At 42.5% G+C, this 22431-nt stretch overlaps 2 protein-coding genes across 2 annotated transcripts in view; one reads left to right on the top strand and one right to left on the bottom strand.

Annotated features, from left to right (window-relative positions):
* LOC146448360 (mediator of RNA polymerase II transcription subunit 9-like) overlaps positions 1–2347 on the top strand; it is a 35313-nt gene extending 32966 nt beyond the window's left edge. The window contains exon 4 of the mRNA XM_085102664.1: positions 1456–2347. The gene's annotated coding sequence lies outside the window, so the exon portion shown is untranslated. The remainder of the gene's footprint in view (positions 1–1455) is intronic.
* Positions 2075–22264, bottom strand: LOC146448363 (sacsin-like). Its single transcript, XM_085102660.1, has 5 exons — positions 21712–22264; positions 20243–20335; positions 18395–18483; positions 16590–16854; positions 2075–16274 (listed from the first exon to the last, which is right to left on the bottom strand). The coding sequence occupies exons 2-5, from the start codon at positions 20268–20270 to the stop codon at positions 3469–3471; spliced, it is 13188 nt and encodes a 4395-aa protein (XP_084958786.1). The 5' UTR covers positions 20271–20335; positions 21712–22264; the 3' UTR covers positions 2075–3468.
* Between the last annotated feature and the right edge of the window lie 167 nt (positions 22265–22431).

Consider the following 22431-nt stretch of genomic DNA (forward strand, 5'->3'; position numbering starts at 1 on the left):
CACCAAAAGGAAATCAGTGAATGCATTCGGAACCGAAGATGGATTGGAACGGTGAAGGTATCATAAACTCAAGGAAAAGAATTGCCTCATCAAGATTGGCTGACTACAGGCGGAGGGTGTAAACTGCAGGTATCAGGTTGCAGGTTGCGGGTTGCGGGTCGCAGGTTGCAGGTTGCGGGTTTCGGGTTGCAGGTTAAAAATTAAAATATAGAAAAAAATAAAAAAATATGAAAATATAAAACTTGCATAAATACACTCGCATAATAAAATGTTTTACTCCAGTCTATTTGAATGAATCTGTTAGATAAATACGTCATTTGAAAGCTGGATAAGTGAAATGATTTGGAAGACTCGATGAGATAAATGTCGAAAATATTGCCGTGTTTCATTGTTTATTTAGGTGCAGTCTCCTTGTTTTGCTATTTCGGTGTTGAAAAGGAAAAAAGTATGCTAAATATCTGGTCAAATGATTTGCGGATTGATCCTTTGAAACCCCTGGAGATGCCACCGACAGACAATTACAAAAGCCAAAGGTCGACTGACTCTCGCGCTAAAATTACATTGATTGATATTTTATTTACCTTTCCTTTCCTGAAAAGGAATGCCGTCTCGATTTATATTCTCACTTCCAGGGTTGGATGGAAAATATGGAGTATGGAATATGCGGAGTGCATGTGGAAAATGCGGAGTATGGAAATGATTAACTTTGACAGCCAGAACTCTGCAGCCAGAACTCTCATTCATTGACTTGCGACAGCAGATGTATCAGATTGGTTGTCATGCCTGCAGCCAAAAACATAGTTGTCTTTATTTTGGGATCTAAAGGCTTGAAGTCAGTGAATAAGCTAATGCTTTTTGCCTAGTAACAACTGAACCATCTCAAGCAAAGCATGAATGAATTTTCGTCGCGAGTTAAGGTCAACCAAAAGTCAAGTTTCTTATGTTTAGTGGAAGTCATAAACTAATATTGTGGAATGCAAACCTTTGGATCACAAAATAAAATAGAGAACCACATTTCTGAGGTATCTAATTTCTGTGTCTGTGTGGAGACATGGTGGTGTAGTGGTTAGCGTGTTGGACTTTCAATAAACGGTCTGAAGATTTGAAGGTCGTTGGTTCGATGCTAGGTTGGTCTCTGCATTGCAGTGTTGTTTCCTTATACAAGAAACTTTGCTCCACGTTGTCCCTCTTCACCCAGGTGTATAAATGGGTACTGGCGACATACTGCTGGAGGTAACCCTGCGATGGACTAGCATCCCATCCAGGGGGGAGTAGCAATACTCCTAGTTGCTTTATGCTACAGAAACCGGACTAAGCTCCGGCCGTGGCAGCGACTTAGGCTCATGGTGTGACTTTACCCTACCTTGCCTTTACCTAATTTCTGGCGGGGGGCACCTATATAAAAGTGACGGGGGTGATCGTTGAAAATTTAGAAGAGTTAAGAACCCCTAATAGGTGCCAGAATTCTGTTTTGTGGGCGTGGTCAAACAATTTTTTTTACACAAAGAAGTACCAACTCTAAAACGATGAACTAAGTGACAGTTGACTGACATTTACTTCCTCGCATGATTTTCAGTTTAATATCCTAAAGGGTACCACCATACCTCTGACGGAAATCATTTTAGATTTTAGCACCGTAAGGTAACTAAGGGGTACCAAACCACAAATTTTAGTCCCTAAAGGGTACGATGATCACCACCGTGTCACTGTTATATGGGAGCACCCCCACCTCTCTCCCCTAGATCTAGTCTGTATACCAGATCAGAGTTTATTTGAAGAGGTTAGACTTTGACTAAGGCCAAATCATAATTTATACCCTTTTTCCAGCAAGTTCTTCAATTATTTTTAAATGTAAGTGTTCGCAGATTTTAGATTTGCACCGTAAAACAAGTGCACTCTTAGCTACTTTGGAGGTTTTGTATCTGGTGGTGATAGGTACAAACATGCATGGAAAGTTTTCAAAAGAAAACGACAGGCGTGTACATTAAACTTGACTTACCTTAACTCAACTTAACTTAACTTTGTGTATGTGGCTTTGGTTTTGAACCTTGATTACATCACAGGAGAACAAACAAACAGCTTACTAATTTTATTATGACCATAATTTCACGCTTGTAACGCAAATAGTAATGTATGTTTCTCTATAGTAACCTTTCCTGTAGTAACATCTTCTGATCCTAATCAAACAAGTGTAAACTAAACGGCACCGATTCTTAGAAAAGGGAAAAATTATATCAAATTTCAACTGAACAAAACACTTTGATCATTGATTTTTGTGTATTTACCTCCCAAAAAGGTAAAAAAAACCTTTCTTCTCAGTGAACAATAATCCTTTTTTCTTAGTTTTTAAAGCTATTATAATAAAGAATTAAACTACAAGTAACTATCGTGTGGTTTTCTAACAACGTCCGCACGAACAAAGAGAAAAATAAAGTGGCAAACAGATACTCTGCGCTTGGTATTAAGTTTTACATCTTATCATCTCAAAGGACATCCAAGTCTTCTTCATTGAAGCAATCTTCAAGGTATTCTAAGGTCTATGGCTTCTTGCCTTGGAAAAACTGTACTTAACACTGTTGAATATTTAAAAAATGTGTTGTATATAAGCTTAAACTTAATCATAAAATAACAATCAGCGTGGAGCTTGTTGTTTGACAGGGTCGCCTCGTTCCCTGGCCTCAACTCGCTTATCCAGCAAACCACCTTTCTGCTGTAGGATCAACAATTGATATGACGTTGTGCCTAGGGCGTTAATTACAGGTTTACAAAGTGAACCGCTTTTAAGGGGCGTTAACTAAAAAATCAGTGACTGACTGAGCGAAAGGCAATCAATGGTAGTGTTTGCCAAATCAAATTCAGTCGCTCTTAGTGGCCCAACGTTACTACACAGAAGAAACACTAATGTTGTATTCTAAACTGATACTAATTCAACATCTGAGACACATTGCGGATTGTTTTCCTTTCTACGTTGTGCTACTGACTAAAAATTCACATCCATCACTCAGCTCCATCCTTTTACTTAGGTATTTTTACAAATGATGGACTTTCAGCAACATTATGTCCCTAACGTTGGGTTTGCTAACATCCGTGTTTTTCCCAAAACATGGGAAGTTCCTCTACAATACTACCTTACTATAAAATGCAAAAAATAATCTCTATTATGTTACATGTAAGTGACGAACAAGTCACACAAGCCACGATTAATTTCGTTTTTCCCCTAACGGAAAAAGAATAAACGTTAAAAACTATTCCAAAATTCCCAAACGATCTGTAGTTTGCTTCGCATTGCAGTCTTTGGCCAATTGTGCCCAATATGTGTGGCCTGTCATTTGGTTTCATTGTGCTAAATAATGAGCTACAAATCTCGAACGCGATTCACGTTGTAGGAATTTAAGTTTTATTTAAGATGTGCAGCAACAGGATTTCTCACTGAGATGGTAACCAACCCTAGGGATAAGGGGATGTCAGTTACAGTCCTAAGCACAGTTCAAGTCTGGTCAACAAGTCAGTGGCTTTTTTGAACGCCTCTTGGGCTTGCTGGGAGTCTTGGAACACCTCCTTTGGGGTTCTTGCTGGCACGTGTTTGTTAGGATAACGGGTGGTATCGTAGTAGCTGGCCAATGGTGCCACCAGGGATGTCACAGCTGGGCCTCCTGGCAGCAAAGAGAGATCATACGCCAACTTCACCAAGTCGTGACTACACAGCTGGCTGTCGGCGACTCCCGAGAGTGCATAAAGTGCTGCTTTGAGAGCCTTCTCTGCGACTTGATGACACTGGAAGCACACGAGGTAGAACGGCGGATCTCGGACAGTCAAAAGAAGTTTAACGGAACGAAGATCCTCTTTACTTTGATCCATCCAAATCCTTGACAAACGTTTGTTGGGCCCCGCGTAACGTCTGCTGGATGATGACGCAAAACCAGTGAATCTCGGGTTGTGGCGACGGAAATTCTCGTAGCTTGAGCGCTGTCGTCGAGCTCTTTCATGCCAACGTCTAAAGAAGTCGTAATCCGGCTGTTCCCTCGCGGAGTCAGGTTCATGGTGTTCTGATCCACCTTTGGATAACCTATCCCATTCGTTTTGGATGAACTTCATGACTTCGTTTGCAATGTGTTGCATGTCCATGTTCTTGTCTGGGTGCCAACGGAGATAGAGGCGTTTGAGCGCCTTTTTTCTTTTGTCCTCGGGAAGTTTCCAGATTTCAGCCAAAGCTTTACGCACCTCTTCTATAGCGTCTTCCAACTTCCTAGGCTTGGGAGGTTCGGTAGCTGCTGCAGATGATGTTGACGGCCCTTCTTTAGTTTGACCACTTTGTCCAGGGTCTCCTGTGTATGGCACAAGCTCCATTGACTCTGAAACAGGCTCGTCTTCCATTGAATTTTCCTCCTCGAGATTTTGTTGCGGTCTCCTGATCTTGTAGAGGTCTAAGACATCCACTTCTTTATTCTCGCCGCCAATATCTATCATGTATCTGCTGAGAAGGTCGTTTTCTCCTTTTTGCTTCCTCTCTTGACTGTCCTTTTTTTGTTTGCTGGGCTGTGATGTTTCCACTCGATGCAGAATCTTTGCATAGATGTACTTGGGTTCTTCGTCAGTAGAGTCTTCTCTTTCAAAGGCAACAAACTCTCCTTGCCGAAAATAGAAATCTCCGTACTGCACAAGGAGGTAGTGGAGCTGTTCGGGAAATTCTGAGCCAAGTTCGGGCTCCAGGCACTGTGCTTCACCTTCTTCGTGGTCTTCCGTCACTCCAGCGTTGTCAAGTACGGAAGAAATGTCATCAGGGGATTCGCATTGTAGAATTCCTGCCAGATGTAACCAGCTTTCTTTGCTGATGTGACATCCCGTCAGATAGTTTATTTCTCTACAGATATCAAAGCATGCTTTACTGGACTCTACACCGTGTTGAATGTATATGTGCTTTGTATCATTTTCTTGCCCTACAAAACAACCTGAGTACTTTGGTCGTCGGCTTTTTGGAATAGGTGTATCTGTTCTTTTGTCCATTAACTCTGTGGACAACTCTTCCATGCAACTGATGCGTAGGCCCTTTTGGAAGCTACGAACGTTGTTGCGGACGTCTTCTGTAAGTTTGGCTTTTTCATATTGAGACTTCAGGATTCTCAAAATTCCGTTGACAAGTTGCTGAGAATACAGTATGTGACGCAGGCGATCTGTAGCCTGGCATTTCTGCTCTACATCGGCTCGGCATCTCTTCTCTCTACATTCAGGATGAAGTTCTTCTCTTACCAGTGTTCCCAAGGATTGGGTCCTCAAGTGGCCTGGCAAAAGCTCGACAATTTGCGGTGGTTGTGCAAACGATAAATCATATTTTATCAGTTCATCTAGGAACTCAAACATGGAATCTGACAACCGATACTTGTATTGAGGACAGTCAAAAAGCACCAAGTCTGTTGAACGTCTAAGAGCCTGGTCACTGTTTGGAAGGTACAGTTTGTCAATCTTAGCCAAGGGATTTTCGTACTGTTTATCTCCATGTCGTCCTTTTAAAGCGAACAAACTAGAAAACAGTCCAAAAACAGCTTGTTTTGCGGCCCTCATCTCATTGGCGTGCATCTTCTCGTCTCCGCATGACTCTCTAAGATTACTCAAAAGTTTGGCAAACTGCACAGGTGTTGCTTTCTCCATGGCTCCAAGTCGTTTGAACAAGTGCTCAAAAGTCCCGTATTCTCGAGGGACTCTGTACAGATAAGGCGGCAACTCTTCATCGAGTTCATAAGCTAACTGGTCACAACGGACGAACACACGCCCATCCTCGACAAGAATGCAAGGAATGGAAGAAAGGCGTTGCGTCAATGTATCACATATCTTTGAACACGACTCAGAATGATCACTACTCGTGCAGCCACTAGCTTGTGTGAGAAACGTGTAGACTTCAATCATTATTTGACTCAGCAATCGGCGTCTTGGCTTTGGTATCTCTCGATCTGCACGCTTGGAGACCTGCTTCGAAAGATTTATTACGTTGTCAATGACCTGATTCAAGGAGGGCTTCTGGAGAACCTGCAACTTTGCTAACTTTGAAGACTTTGGATCTGGAACAGCCCAGGAAGGCAGAAGAGACGCAGTTGTCCATACTAGCCTCTCTTGAGTGTCTGGGACTGAATCCTTAAATTGCGTAAATGGAGGAAGTTGCTCCTGACTTCCACTCTCAACCAAATGCTGTTTGTGAAGGTGAACTAGCTCATCACTTGCTGTTTGCGAAGCCACAAACTTGACTGTAGAGAGGCTACACAGATAGTTTTCATCGTGCAGCGGTTTTTCTTTCAGAAGGTGTGTAACAAGCACGTTGGATTTCTTTTCCAAATCAAGACGACTTGCCTTGTTCGCGTGCGTTGCTTGTGTGGCCACCTCGTTAGCAAAAGTTTTGAACTCATCTTTGCTGACTTCTTGTTTCAGCCCAATTTCACGAAGAAGATTCAACCAGCCAGACTTTTCGTCAAAAGGAAGTGGTGGCTTTAACTCTGGGGGTAGCATCACTGCAAAAACTTTCACGCCTGGATCATAAAAATGCGAAGCCGTGTGCGGTGTTTCGGAGGCATCTGGAATGAATGCCAGACGTCTCAGTGCATTAATTATCCTGGGACGTTGACTCTCAATGCTAACTCCCAGCAGGGATCGTCTAACGTACTCAAGATGAAGCATTCGCGTTGATTGCTTGAGGATTGGAAACTTTGGAAAAATGAAGTTGACGTAACAGTCCGTGTGGCTTTTATCCCCGGCACCTAAAAGCTCTCTGTACAGACGGTCCAACTTGGGTTCAGGTGCCAAGAACACGCAGTTGTTTCCGTCCATCCAGACGTCCGATTCGTCCGTTGGTAGACCTGTTGGGACGACATAAATTGATGGAACATTCTCAAGGGGGACAAAGGTTCCACGAAACGTTTTGAAGAATGGCAGTCGTTTTACAGTTGAAAAAGACACAACGTCCCGTTTCAAAGAATTAGCATCTTCTTGAAGGAACTGTAGAATCAAGATCATTTCATCTTTATAAAGGCTACCAGAGATGTCTGTTTCTTTCATCAGGTGTTCCAACACTTTCACTATGTCTTGTGTGGAGTTGGGCTGCGACAGACATGATTTGAGAATGACAGATACATTCCATCTACCATCATTGCTAATGAGCTTGCCATCAACCTCGTGGCATTTGAGTTTTCGTAACAGCTTGACAACGTTTCTTTGGCCGGACGACCATGCGTCTGAGGTGGTCAAGTCAAGGATTGCCTTTCCTTTGGAAATTGGAGCTAGCATTCCTGATTGAGTAGGTAGGATTGGCCATCTATTCAACGGCTCAAGAGAAAACGTCTCCGAGTCTTTATCGTGGATTTTGACCATAAACTCCCACAGTAGCTGTAACCACTTCTTCGAAGGGCCTTCATTCACATCCCATGGGATGAGGTTGCTTGTTGCACACCAACTGGCGTTTTCAGTACTTCGTAAGAGTGATGCGAGAGCAGGGATGTCAAATTTTTTGAGCACCCGTTGATTCGTGGCAAAGACTTCTTTCTCAATGTCAAGTAAAGACATAGCAAGTGTGTGGTGGATAAATAGAGAACCTTTTTTTGGAACCAAGTCAGCAAAACGGCTCAGGAACACTGGGTTCTCTTCCTGAAAACGCCTGAGTACCCCATCTTCAGTCAGTAGCAAAGGCAATCCAAACATGTCTGATGCAAACTTGGCAGCCTTCATGCAGTAACTCAGAATACAAAGTACTCCCACCACTGAGTTAAGTGCTGTTTCTTTAACAGGAGAAGGTAGTTTACCGATGTTAGTCCGATCTGTTTTGAGAAACTGAAGCATTACCTCAGGGGTAATTTGCCTTACACTTGTGCCCGCCTTCTTGAAGTCTTGAAAAAGTTGATGGGACGAATACAGGAGCTTAAAGCCAATTTGCAGGAACATGTTACAGCGTTTTACATCAATGTCGGCTGTCATTGGCATGGTGTTGAAAAATCCTTGTGAGGGAGTTATCCAAAAACACCGAGTCACTTTTTCCCGGCCAATTTCGCCTGAAGTTTGACTTGCAGCCTGGCTGTTTTCCAGAGCTTCATAGAACGACTTCTTTACCATCGGTAGTAACTTCTCATCTTGGTTACAAATCTTCCGAAATACTGACTCAGCCAAAATGGTCCACTGGTGATTTATTGATTCGAAATGAGGGAAGAGGTCGTGATACCATCGCATTCCTTCATGGCAGGAGTACCCTCTGGAGAAGCAACCTACAGTATCATTTTTCAATCCAGGCAAGAAATCTCGTGCAACCAACATCAGTGAGACGTACGCTTGAGCTAACACTGTCGTCTTCATGAATTGATTCCACGTACTCCCAAATCCTTTATCATTCTCGTCGCGCCACAAGTTTCGTCGTGCAGAATCGAGGTAGAAATGACCATTGACATGGACAGGAAGACCTGTATTTACAGGTAATGGCAAAAAACAAAAAGCCCTATGTTTAGGCACTTTCCTGGCTCTGTAACTGGTTGATGGAAACTTGAACTGCTCTGACACCTTTGCTGCTATGCCACCGCGAGGTAACAAACCGTAATGTTGACCATCTGGAATTTCCTCCTCTTTATCGCTGGGCTTTAAACCAACGCACTGATGAATGAGCCATTTCTCTTCTCGAATGGTGTCTTGAACTAGTAGCGGGTATGTAATTCCGAACCAATCAATTTCATTTGTGCCCACTGCCTTGGAGTTTTTGATGTGATCTGAAAGTTGCTCCCGCTGTAAAGCATGTTCATCTGTTAGCTCTGCAGAAACAGAGTATATTGCTTTCACTTCACCGTCTTCAATTTGAGAGAGTGAGATTTTTTTTAAATGGTTTAGAAACAGGAGGATTTCTTTCGCCTCATCGGTGAACATGTTCATGAAAGATGCCATTTGTTGGTGGGAGACTTGCTCTTCTGATATTAATGATTCCATGGACATTTTCGGGCCTCTAAGAGGGAACCGGAACATTGTTGCAGATGTTAAATCGAAATGTTCCTCAAGATAACAAGGAAATATGTCGCTGTAGTCGGATCGCTCTTCTTCTCTTATTGGTTCAATAAGACGCCCAGGACTTCCTTTTGTCGCACCGGGAGCATAACGACAGTGAGGATCAAGGATACAAAGCGTGTCTCCATTGGAGATAAAGCTTGGACAATCGGTGAGGTGGTATACTGCGTTAAAACCAATCCCATACTGACCTGTTTTCGTTGGATCTTCCGCTTTGCTTCCAATTCCTAGCCTCTGTATGCCTTCCAAATCCTTTTCTGAGAATGGCCTGTTGTTGTATACGCACAATGCAGGACCTTGTAGTTCCTTCCAGTTGCTGCTTAAAAGTCGCTCTGTGGGATGGTTGCGAGGGTCATAAATAAAGTGTATCTCACTCGCACCTGCATCGTCGGCGTTTTGGACAAGCTCCTTGAGGATCCCAACGTCGCAAGGATATGCTTTCAAAATGCCCTTCAAACGATCAGTAAGCTCCTCTCGCTGGCCAAATTCTTTTCCAATTGGACGTGATATTCTAGCCAATTTCTTCGCACGAATGTCGACCGCTCCCATCCTGTATGCAAGACTGATGGGCAAGTGCTTGTGAACATAAGCGGTATCACCTAGTGAAGTCACCCATGGTGCATCATTAATGGCCAACTCTTTAGCTGGACGAAGAACCTGGTTATGGTCCGGTAAAGGAATCATACCATTCTCCTTTTGCAGGACACCTTCTGGAACCTCTAACAGTTCTTCTATTAAAGATCGGGCAACTTTGAACTCCGAAGCAGATAAAGGATTCTTGTGCTTCTCTCTGCTGAGATTGTACAAAGCAGAGACGATGTCTTTTGTGTCGAAACGTTCTCGTACTCCTGTGGCCTGGAAAAGGCGATGGTATTTGTCGGCGAGACTCTTTGGTACTTCGTAAAGGTACGGTTGAGCAGTTCCTTTCCACGTAAAAGCAAGCTGAGTTGATGACACAAATTTTTCTTGGATTAATACCCAGGATCTGTGGCCTAACTCTTCTATAATGGTCTCACAACCATGTTTTAAGAAAAGCTCTTGAAGATAGCTATATACTTTTTCGGTCACTTCTTTTAAACGTTGAGCTTCAACTGGGTAGTACGGTGTAGTTTGAATTGCCTGGTCCAACTGAGCAAGGGCGTCTTGGTCTGTTGGCTTTCGAACGTTAAACCCAAAAAGATTACGTGTTTCTTCGCTAAGTTTTCCACAGCCCAGGCTCTTACTTTCATCAAGGATTGGCCTGGATGAACCTGCGACAAACTTATACTCTTCCCCGAACATTTCCTCTGCCGACAGCATACTGATACCATTGTTGCAAACGTTGGACCCTTTCCATGGCATAGTGTAATTTGCAGGTTTCTTTAGGACCGGAAACATGCCAATTCTCCTAAACTCTACCTTTTTTGCTTCTGAGGGGGCCTCAAGTTTGACGAGATAGTCATTCATATACCTGACAAGACACTGAACTCTTTTTCGAGCATCTTCTGGAGCGTTTCGTCTGTAGATCATTGGCACGGTGTTAGCTCTCTCCAACAGAGTGTCCCAATCAAGGATGTCTGATAACATGCCCAGATATTGCAGCAGTAGGAGGCGCTCTTTGGTACGGTAGCACGTTCCAACCGGGAATCGCTGGTCGTCAGGTGTGAATAGGCTCGCTGCTGCGCCATTGGGATTTATAAGTTCTTTCGGAGATGCTAAATCGTCAGATCCTGGTCCACAAGGGATACAACGATTGTTTGAAAGCAAGGACTTGTAGAGATCAGATTGATGACTTGAATGTCCTCTCAGGCACTCGTCGATCAAATAACAGACAATGGCATCTCGTAAATTACCAGGAATCTTGACGATGTTTGGAAAAAAAATCTCGCTTAGAAACTTCTCTTGCGTCATTGTTCGCGCTTTGATGATCTGCATGCATCCAGCCTGTTCGAATCCTTTCTTTGCAAACTTAGGCAGTTGCACCACTTTGTAATCAAGCAGTTCCAGGACGGTGTCGCTCATAGGAAGCTTTTGCAATGTTGCATCTTGAAATATGCACTTGGTAACAGGAAGCCAATCTTCCCCCACATGCACCAATGGAAGATCTAAGCTGGCAATTCTTTGATAAACACTATTGATGAGTGTTGTCCAGGCGGATGATTCTAGTGTCTCCGGATTTGGCCAAAGCGAGAAACTTCCGTACGACGGAATCTTTCCTTTCTTTTGCATGAGCATCATGTCTTCTAGAAGCTGAATGTAAGACTGAGATAACGCGTCGTCCATGAGGCTTCTGTTCCATCGGACTTCTAATGGCTGGAAACCCCCACGTTCAGCTGTGGTACTTTCCCAGATTCCTCGGCGATTTGACGTGACTGCAAAATACCCGTTCACATGCACCGGTAACCCAGTTGGAATAGACAGGGGCAGGAAACAAAATAACTCGCCATGAACAGGCCCTGGGTTTAACAAGCCTTCTTCATTGCTGCTGGAGGAAATTCTTCCTGCTATTCCAGAGGCAGACAAGAGACCCTGTTTCTTGCCTTCTTCGCTCGTTGCAAGCTGAAAGGAATCGCCAGTTCCTAGACAGGACGCAATGAGCCAGGAGCAGCTTGCCTGACTCCCACTGTTCATCTTCGAGGAAATGGTTACAAACTCTGACCTTTTCGGGGGACTGGCTTTGTTTGGGATACTGCGTTGTTCAGTTGCTTGCCTTGTCCAAGTCGCACACGATTCGAGAAATGTAGGTTCTTTCCCTGATTTCGTTCCTGGTAGAAAAACGTTCACTGCTTCTCTTCTGACCTCAAAAAGCACTCTAGGCGTTCCTGGATCTACGGAGTTCTTGTCCAACTCTAGGAATGCCACCCTTGTAACATTCTGGGAAAACAAAAGCAGGCTTGACGAAGATTCTTGAAAAGCGCGTACGAGGCGTTGAATCTCTCCCTGAGTGTAAATCTTATCACTGATTTCTCCTCGTTTTGTCCGGAAGGGAAATCTAAACAAAGTTCCTTGAAAATGAAAATTGCCAGAACCTTCAGGTAAGTTAGTGTCACAGCCAAACAGCCCGTTGTATGGCACAAACTGATCAGGAAAATACATGTAATTTGCCGGATTAACTGCGAGGTTAAGTTTGATTCCAGGCTTTGAGGGTTCCGATATATGCGCCTGCAGGTGAGTTGTGTGTGGATCAAAGAACACTGCATAACTTCTGCTAATGAAACTCGGCACATCCGTGAAGTGGTAAACTGAGCTGAAACCTAGTCCAAATCGGCCTATCTTCTCAAGGTCTTCCTTCTTGGTTGCACCGGCTAACTTCGATATATTTTTAAAATCGTCGTCTGTGAAAACTGCATTGTTATACACCAACAAGGCAGGCCCTTGACAGTCCACCATACCATGCGCCAGTAGCCTTTCTGTTGGATGATTTCGCCAGTCAAGAGCAAATTGTACCTCGGTTGCTCCAGCATCATCTGCATTTTGAACAAGTTCTCTGAAAACGCCAACCCCTTCCTTGTACTCATTTAAAATATTTTTAAGCCTTGTGGTTATTGGCTCGTGAGGGCCTGTCTGTTCAATTCCAAGAGCCTCTGCACATGTGACGAGCGTGCTAATAGGTGGAACACCTAAAAGTGCAGCAACGGTCGGGGAAATTGTGTCATGGATCATGGGAAATTGGCATGTTACTGGAAGTTCCGTTCCTCCTTTCTTTAACCAAGTCGCATCACAGAAGGTACACTCACTACAAGGGAGCAACTTCAATGTTTTATCCGAGGTCATAATGGGCACTAGTAGCGTTTGCCGAAGTTCAGAACTGAGCGGTTTGCCTTCTCTAACTATCCATTGGAGTATGTCACAAGAAAGTTTCCGGTTGCCAGCTACATCTTCTATCATTGCACCCGTTGTGTCGTACTTTTCTTTGATCATTGCGAGAACACTTAGCAGGTCTGAGTCACTAAATGTTTGACGAACACCACAGCGTTCAAGAAACGGACGGAGGACGTGAAAATCTTTTGGAACTGTGTAAAGGTAAGGATTCAAGTTAATATTGCAGGGGAGGGAAAACGCTATCTTGGATGGTGATGTAAATCCGTCGCCATGCCAAATCCACGCTGGAAAAGCTGCATCATTAGCAATCATGCTAGTTACTAAGTCAGCGTTCTTTGCTGCCTCTTGATAGATATCTTTCAACATCGCTTGAAAATGATACCTTTCACTCACGTCCATGACGTTCAGTGATGCGGAGCACGCGGAGCGGAGTTGTTCGAGAAGATGTTGGACAGGAGTGGTCTTGTTCCAACCAAAAACTGTTTCAAGTGCATGACTGCAGGGCTTCCAAACAAGCGGCACCGTTGCTCCTACCAGATTTGCTTTAGATTGGCTCATTACGTCACACGGTTTGAAGAAACGTTCTCTTCCCGAGAACCAAGGCATGACACTTGGATACGAAGGAGGACGATCCTCCTTTCGTCGGACCCATCTTTCGTTCATTAGCCCCTGAAGCAATGTCCAATCCGACTTGAGTAAGGAAGGGTTTTGATCAAGGAACTCTAGCAGTGCTGTTGCCTTACGTGATGCGACACCATCAACGGAATTGTGCAGTGTTTTGGCAACTTGCAAAATGTCTTGGGTGTTTGGGGTACTCCTCATTCCAAGTTGCCGTAGTCTTTGGAGAATGTCATCTTTGACAAAGTTGTCATGTGGGAACTTGTTGGCATCGCCTTCAAAAAGTCGGTTTAAAATACGCTGCTGTGGATCAAGCAGTTCACAGGGCGTAACCAGGATGTTACTCTGAGTGAGGACAAAGCGAAGCTGACTTACTGATGAACGAAAAGAGCTGTCTTGCATGTAGTTGTACTGTCTGAGAACCCAGCACATCAATGTGGAGATTTGTTGGTGACTGAAAAAACCGTTCGTTATACCATCAAAGACAACTGAACTTAAGAAGGTTGTTGGGATCATTGGTGAGATTCTAAGACGTTGTAATAAGGCATTCGATTGGTCATCATTCAGCGATATGATGCTGGCGGCGTTAGGTATTGGCAAACACTCGGGAAGCTGAAAGCCATATGGAGCGACCGTGCGGTCTTGAAATCCATCTTTTATAGCAAGAAGTGATCTCCCATCAGCTGCGTCAAAAATGGGCAGACATTGAAGAAAGCATATCTGCTCAGTGTTGAAAGATGTCGTCGACGAAAGAAACTTTCGCAGCTCTCGTTTTTCTTCTGTGGAACAGCATGTTGAAACCATCAGAACACAGGTGTCTTTACCAAGCACTTGTAAGACTTTCAAGACACCATGAGGATCTGGAGAGGTAACATATTTGTGCAGAGCGGAGTGATTTACGTATGGCGGGAGGTTCTCCACAACGATACACCCAATCTTCTTAAGTAACGATACAACACGAGGTGGTAAAGATAGACCTTGCTGGTGCTGCCTGATAGCTAAACTCGATGCTCTTAGCTTAACTATCGTACGACTTCCGGAGGTGGTATGAGGAATCAGAGGCAAGTCTTCAAAAAGTGACAGATCGTTGGAGAAATCTCTTTGGATCCATTTCCATACCAAATTCAGCCAAGGCTCTGGCGGGTGACCATTTTGTCCCGGATTCCAGCAAACCAAATGGTTGGTACCAGACCATTCAGTTGGGAGCATCTGTCTCACAAGCTTTAGCGCAATGGTTTGGTTGACTTTGATGAGTTGTATCGAAAGCATTGTGTGGAAGTTTTTCAAATCAGGAGCAGCATTTGACAAATATTTCACAGCAGGAGAAAGAATGCTGTCGTCCAGGAATTTGCTATCCATGTTGTAAAAGAGAGAACGTGAATACCTTGGCGATGAAACATACACAGCAGCGCTCGGTTCTCTACTGTACTGAAGCGAGCGGAACTCGGAAAAGCTTCCATTTGCCAGAGGAAGGAGAGGAACACCCTGAAAATCACTCAAGTTCTTGTCCTGTAGAACGTACTCAAGCAAATTAAGTTTCTTCGTTCTTGGAATACTCATTATATTCCAGGATCCCTTCTGTTTCTTCTTGACAACGCTTCTTAGCTGTGTAGGCGAGATGCTATTTGTAGTCCACGACATGGAATCACTGGCATTTAGAACGTGATCGGGAAGAGTTACAACGGCTTCATTTGCTTGGGTGAGTGTTTCCAAAACCACATTTCTAACTTCGTTGGAGGCTTTTATTCTGTCAAGGTAAGCTTCTTGAGGTCTCACCCACTTGCCACCATCTGCCGGGGTCCAGAAGACGTTCTGTGTCATTAAAGTTGAAAACATAGGTTTTAGCATGTTTCTCCAGTGTTTCTGCACCTCTGGAATAGTTGGCCAGGATAGGTACACCAATTGTGCTTTTGTTGAGGAATCACCTGCTTCTTTCATTTGTTTATCCACCAGGTCGAGAAGCATGGAGGCGTAAGCTTGACTTCCAACTCGTTCTGACAACAGAACATTCCACTCAGCTGTTAGATCATTCTGACAGTCCAATCCAGGCCATTTGAGCCCACGTCGGTTGTCGGTTAACCCAAAGTAGCCATGAACGTGAACTGGAAATCCAGTTTTAGCGTCTGCATCAGGGGGAAGAGGCAAGAAGCAAAAGATTCTTCCTCCAGTTGATGGAAGAGCTTGGCGATCTGAGGCATTCAATGGTGTAGCAAATCCAACCCATGGAAGGAGGCCCAGTTCTGATGACAAGTGTTTAAGCCTTGAATCTCGAACGTCAATCTGATGGTAAACAAGCCACTTGTGATTCGCTAGGGAGCCTTGTTCATCCAACTCCTCGACAGATAAGGGCAGGGATAATTTTGTGTTTGTGACACGCCCTTCGCTTAACAGCTTCACTTGCGTCAGAAGGGATTTCTTCTTTTCTCGAATCTCTTGTCGACAGCTGTCGCTCAACCTCACGGTAAATAAATGCATTCTAATGTTGCTTTCATTTACTTCAAACAGAGTTATTTCTTCGATGTTCTTCAAGAAAAGGAGAATAACGGAGGCTTCCTTTCTGAGTGCATCAAATAGGTGTCGAACTTTCTCGGGGGTGTAATTCATTTTCGATAAATCGGATGGCTCACTTCGTAGCGGAAAGCGGAAAAGAGTTCCGTTATAGAATTGCGTTGATATCTTGCAGTCCAGGACGTCCTCATACGGGATGAACTGGTCTCGGCATTGTTGAAGAAGCTGGTCTTTCAAAGAAAACTGTCGTCCTGTTTCACTTCTTCCAAAGTGTTTTTCGTGTGGATCAAGGAATGCTATAGCGTCTCCACTCACAATACTTGGGAGATCTAAACGTATGATGAAAAACGAGTTTCTTAGTATGAAGTGGGGTGTACCTCTCTTTGGGCCTTTTTACTCCCTGATTAGTGCCGCGGGTCCAGACTATAACAAACCTGAAAACAGTTATTCTAAGCTCCACAACTTTAAAACACAGTTACTCAAGAGAGATGAGGTTTGCTCCCCCTTCACATATTATCCTTCCGATGAGTACTACACTAGAGGAGCAAAAACCTACTTTAAATCCTATTGAAAGCCCTGAAAAGCAGCTGTTTAATTTAGGTTCACGTTCTCCTAAGCTTACGTTTCTCCATGATTCCACTTACCAGTCACATGATAAACGGAATTGAAGCCTATTCCAAAACGCCCTACTTTCAAGGGATCGTCCTTCTTACTACTTTGCATGAGTTTTTCCAGGTTTTCCCAGTCGCTGTCTTTGAAAAGAGCATCGTTTTGCGCGTACAAAGCAGGGCCCTGGAACTTAGCGAGACTGGGATCGTACAGGGAGTTCCTTCCGTAGAAGGCTGGGCGCGAATCAAGAAGGAAGGAGACCTTTGTGGCTTCGGCATCATCTGCATTTTGAATGATTTCCTATCATGGGAAATAATACAAGGTACGTTAGTACACGTGTTACTGTCGATTCAGCCTGGCTCAGGATAGTAACAAAGATCTAAAGAAGATAAGCAGGACAAGGGCCGTACGACGTGACGCAGCTCCATTTCGTTGCATTTTACACCCAAAACGTGTCTCATAGTACATTTATCTTAAGCCGTTTTGCACATTTGATAGACAACAACTACTTTAACTACCTCTTACAATTTCTGCAACTGGCATGTAATTCAACAAGGAATTCAAGCCTAAAAACTTCATAATTGTCTTAACTGAATCGTTTTGACCGGAATAAGTGCAAATGGAAATGCGTCAGTAGTCGTTGTATGTGATTCACGTTCGTTCACTGTTTTTCAGTCTTTTTAATCTCCCGGGACAGAAGTAATTGGCATGCGCTGTTGTGGTGTCCCTGCCTTCGTAATAGTTGTTTACCCCCTGTTATCTTGTATTTTTGTGTGTCTATAATTATTAGGCGAAGCAAATAAAATAAATAAATAAAAATAGAGATGCTTTCGTTTTTATACTCACACGTCTGACAATACGACAAGTATTTTAGCGGAGTATATGTTAATCTCATCCCCGTCATTTTTAAGGTTACCCGATACCTTCAGAGGTGTCTCGCGTTTAAGCGATGTAGCGCGTCCAGTTTAAACTGTAGATACTTAAACCCCTATATCAAATTAAAGCTTATAGAACTGACTATCAAACCATACCAAGAATTTTGAAATAAAATAAATTATCGAATTTTTCACGACCTCTAATTGCGAGCGTCCGAATCACCTTTTTAAAGCTACAAGTCAAAGTGAATTTTGTGTTTTGCTAATCTAATTTGCTCCTCAGTTTCCGGACCCAGCAATCGCAGTGAAAAGTTATAGAGCATTTTCAAAATAGGATGAAAAAAATGTGAAGTAATCGTACAAAAATCGCTCTCGGAGAAAAAATATTTCGAAAGAAAAAATTCGCAGACACGTTTTTGTTGTTAATATGCTACTGTCCAAATTTGAAGGCAAACGAACAAATTCCTTTTGAGTTTTAGCTCTTTGAAGTGGCTCCTACAAGTGAAAAAAATTGATTCGAGAAAACAGCGCTAAAAATTCGGCAATTCATTTTATTTCAAAATTCTTGGTTTAGTTTGATAGCCAGCTCTATAAGCTTTAATTTGATATAAGGGTTCAGATATCTACAGTTTAAACCGGCCGCGCTACATCGCTTGGACGCGAGAAACCTCTGAAGACACCTCTGAAGGTACCGGGTAACCTTAAATACGTCACAGCCGTATCTTACAATTTGGTAGTAGGGGAGCTAAATAATCTACATCTCATGCGAAAAGAGGGAGTTTAGCTAACGGAGCCAACTCTCCACTAAACAACCTTCATTGAACCGTAACTACAATGGAGTGAAATTTATCGACGGTTATAGACCACAATCTGATTTAATGCTTTGCTTGACAAATCATAAAATTTTCGAAAGGTTTATCGTCAGGTTAAAAAAAGAAGGGATGAGCTCAGTAAACTTTACATACCTTCAAAATTTGTCCTCCATCTGGATATCGCTCAAGGATGCTTTTTAAAATGTGTGTGAGAGGCGGTCGCTTCTGACCATACGACCTTCCTGTTGTGAACGAGAAAAGAAAAGGTTACTTCAAGCCTTGTAGACCTTGTACTTCTTATAACGGCGAAGAAAGAAATAATCGAAAACTTCCAAAAGTCTTTAAGAAAATATTAAGAACAATTAAACAGCTTTATTGTCTTAGTGTTGCTCTCATTTATCAGGGGCAGTCCACGGTTCATTTAGGTGGAGAACTGTTCAGAAGACCTTTATTGCCGCAGAGATTCAAATTTAGTTTTAAAGAAAATCTGGAGTTTTCTCCGGCAAAATGTCAGTACGAAATTACGCTGGAAAACTTACTCTTTGTTTTCAGAGGGGAAAAAACCCCAATAAAAATGCGAAATAAGGTCAGCTAGCATTTTTGTAAAACTAACATTTCAGCTCGTAAATTGGGGAACATGATAAGGTTCCGTTTCTTTAAACGTTCTGCAACTTAAATTTTCATCTCAACTGAGTATCTCTGAAAACATTCGAACAGATTAAACTGTATTAGCTTAGACAAGTATGCCTTTAAAAGGGCACAAAACGATCTGGGAACATGCACAGGAGACATCATTTTAAGAATTTTTCTTAAATGTTATCGTTGGTTTATACAAACTTGTGACCATCTAAAAAGGGGCTCATCCAAATTTATATAGAGCCATGTCAATTCAGTAAACGGACGATTCCAGTCAGAACCAGTTTATAATCCAATCCACCCCAAGAAAAACTGGAACAAATCTTAGTACATCAACCCAACGAAATAAACGGAAGGAATTAGTTTTCTAGTATTAATTTTGAGAAGATATTTTGCTGAAGAAAGCTGTAAATTTTCTTAACGACTATAAATCCAACTTTTTTTTGAGGTCATCCAGGCAGATATCCACCAAAGTAGAACCGTTTGGTGCCTCTGTAAATTACGACATTAAAACGTAGAAATCAAAGTCTACAGAAAAAATCCCAGAAAACAGAAAGAAATGAAAATAAAGAGTCCCAATTAACGGAGTAAGCCAAACGTTGAACAAGACTGAAGCACAGACCTCGCATGCTTCCAAATTCATTTCCTCGTCAGTTTCTCTGATTTTAAGACGAGGGGGGTGTTTCCTCTATTGATAAATAAAATGGTGATTAAGTTTTGCTAAATGTTTTGGCTTTCAAGCATACAAACTTTGCCGCCTATTTCTCGGGAAGGAATATATAAGACCAATCGAAGAATGCGGCCAGAATGGTCTAGTATCATCGCTACTCATCCAGTTTTTGAACTTCAATTGAATATTTTAGCTTATTTTACTGTTTCTAGAGACACTTTCAAATCAAAAAAGAATTTGTGTGCTGCTCTTGGTGAAGTTCACGAGCTGTCTTAAGCTCGCTTCAGTGAATCGAACATTTCAGTCAGGAGTTCAAAGTGTGATTGTCCGCAACGGCGGCCATATTTTCCTCGGTGTCGAGTATGGACGCGATTTTAAACTCGCATTTCAGTCCAGCGGCGAGTACAGTTCAAGTCCTAGAAAACTGACAAAAGTTTCCGTAAATATAAACCCAGTAACTAGACGAACAACAAGTAACACACTTTACTTTTAAGATAAATGTCTAAAGGCCGAACAGAGCACTGATTCGATTGTTATCAGTAAATCGGAGCTTTGAAATTAGAGTTCGACGCGATTGAATTAATCTCGAATAAGAGTCGTTATTGCTGTCATTTTATTGAGCTATGATTAAAAAAACGAAAGATATCAAGTCACACAACTAACCCCCCTTTTAACCGTGTACCACTGAAACAAACCTTTCAGCTTTTCCTGAGACGCCATCATGTGTTCGGCATCTCCGGGTTCAAGCTGACACCGTTTACGGGCTGACAGAGAGTTTGACTTCCTCGCTGTACAACAGAAGAATATAGTTTACAGTCCAGATAAAGTTCTAGACAAGGACAAGACAGGGACGAGTTGAATTCGCAAGAAAAAGAAAACAAAATTGTTAATCGGGTTGGCACACGACCAGTGCATTATTTACTATAGCTCCTGGTATGTCATAATTGCTCAACTTACAGGCGGAAATAAGGAGATTATGGGGATGCGACCGGGGTTATATTTTTTTAGTAAATACCAAGGCATAACCATTTGCAGCGTTTAGTAAAATTGTAGAATTAGATGGCGGTGTGCTTTGGCTTATTGCCTAGAAATTCCTGGGAAGATGTACCTTACAAATATGGCCGCAATAAAGTTGAACGTGATTGATTTATCGGAATCAAGCCCACAATCAGCACAATGGGAGCTCTAAACTGTAAGCGTTAACAAATACCACAGACAACTGTAGACACAAACACCTCTTTCAAATTGATAACACTCCAGTTTATATTTTCTATCGTAAGAAGCTGAGCATTCTTAAATTCGCTTCGAAATATTGACTATGGACAATGAACTGTATCGTCTCTATGCCTCAATAAACAAATAACCTTGAAGAAACATCTTTGGAGACATCCAAAACCGACAGAAATTACTTTTAGTCTGGCGTGTTCGATACAATTAAGAAACGAGATCATTTGTTCTTTAAGTTCAGACTAAAAGTTCGAATATTTTTTCCAGTGTAACATCGTTTTGGCTGAACCGGCAACGCCATAAAGGCGGAAACAAGCCGCCATTTTCCTTAAACATTTTGCACATTGTATTAGACGAAACATTGCCAGTCGCTCCGTGGGACAGCAGCTCAGTCTAATAACGATTTTGCTAAGAAACGTTTTGGCCAGATCTTTAGGATAACAGAAGTTAACATTCAGTAAATAAGACTTACTGAAGTGGACAGTTTGTAGAATGCTGATTTCGATTGGAGAAAACAACGGCGAAGAAGGTGCACTGAAGTTAAATCAACTTTATTAATATAATCACTGAGCTTATGTCTTTGAAAAAAACCTGCGATTATTCTCGATTAGATCAGGCAGGCTCTTGAGTAATTGAAATCATAAAAATAACTGATCACTGGAATAAGCTTCAATCTGTTTGTCTACCTTGATGTGCCCTCGATATAAGGAAACGTTGTTCGGAAAATAGTTTACAGTATCACGGTATCAGAATCACTTGAAGCTTGTTTGTTTGCAGGGCTCGACAGCCGAACTGAACCCGGGTTAGTGTTCAGTTGTGCTAAATTGAATATCTTAGAATTTCACACGTTTGTTTCCTCAAAAACGGGTCATAGATCTGGTTTTATCAAATTCCATAACGCCGGTTTCGAACCAGGGTGAAGAAACAAGAATCTTACCCGAGCTAGCTTACGCCCCGTCGGCCATATTCACTTTTCGGCGGCTGTTCGTCCTCTGATTTCCTTCACGTTTTGACTTCTGAGAACCGATGGACTTTGTAGCAAGAAAGCAAGAAGACAGTCTGCTGCAACCTATTCTTAGAATGTGGTCTGATTTTAAGAAAACGACAGTTTTTAAACCAATCATATCGCTGTAAAAAGCCCAATAGCTTGACCGGAAGAGAAAGCTAATTCTTGGAAAGCTCATTTACCATTCGTGGAAAGTGGACAATCGGTTGCTTGTCTACTAATCTCATACTTGATCACATTCCAAACATTTTACCCCACAACAGTGTTAAATCAATGTCATATTTACTTCACAACCAAACCTTTTTTGCCCTCCACCATCGCTGTAAGCAATAGTCTTCTGCACTGACTTTGTTTGTTTCGTCACGCAATGCTGGGGAGGAGCGTTGCGTGACGACACGGAAAACAGCTGCGCTGGAGACTGTAATGCGGTAGCGTTTTTTAAAATAGTTTTGCGTTTGTTTTTGTTTTTTTTGCCGGAAAATGACAACCTTTTGAGCGAATTAAGCCGACAATTTTACTGCTACAGTTACAGCCGGGTAAATGTTTAACAAATAGATTCCATTTTGCCGTGCGTCTGTACTCTGATAACGCACAGATGACGTCAAAACGTGATGAGAACAAAGAAGTACGCTACGAGCCGGCGGCGTGACT

This window comes from Pavona decussata, unplaced genomic scaffold (genome assembly GCF_977016875.1).
Source record: "Pavona decussata unplaced genomic scaffold, jaPavDecu1.1 SCAFFOLD_978, whole genome shotgun sequence".
Classification (NCBI taxonomy): domain Eukaryota; kingdom Metazoa; phylum Cnidaria; class Anthozoa; order Scleractinia; family Agariciidae; genus Pavona; species Pavona decussata.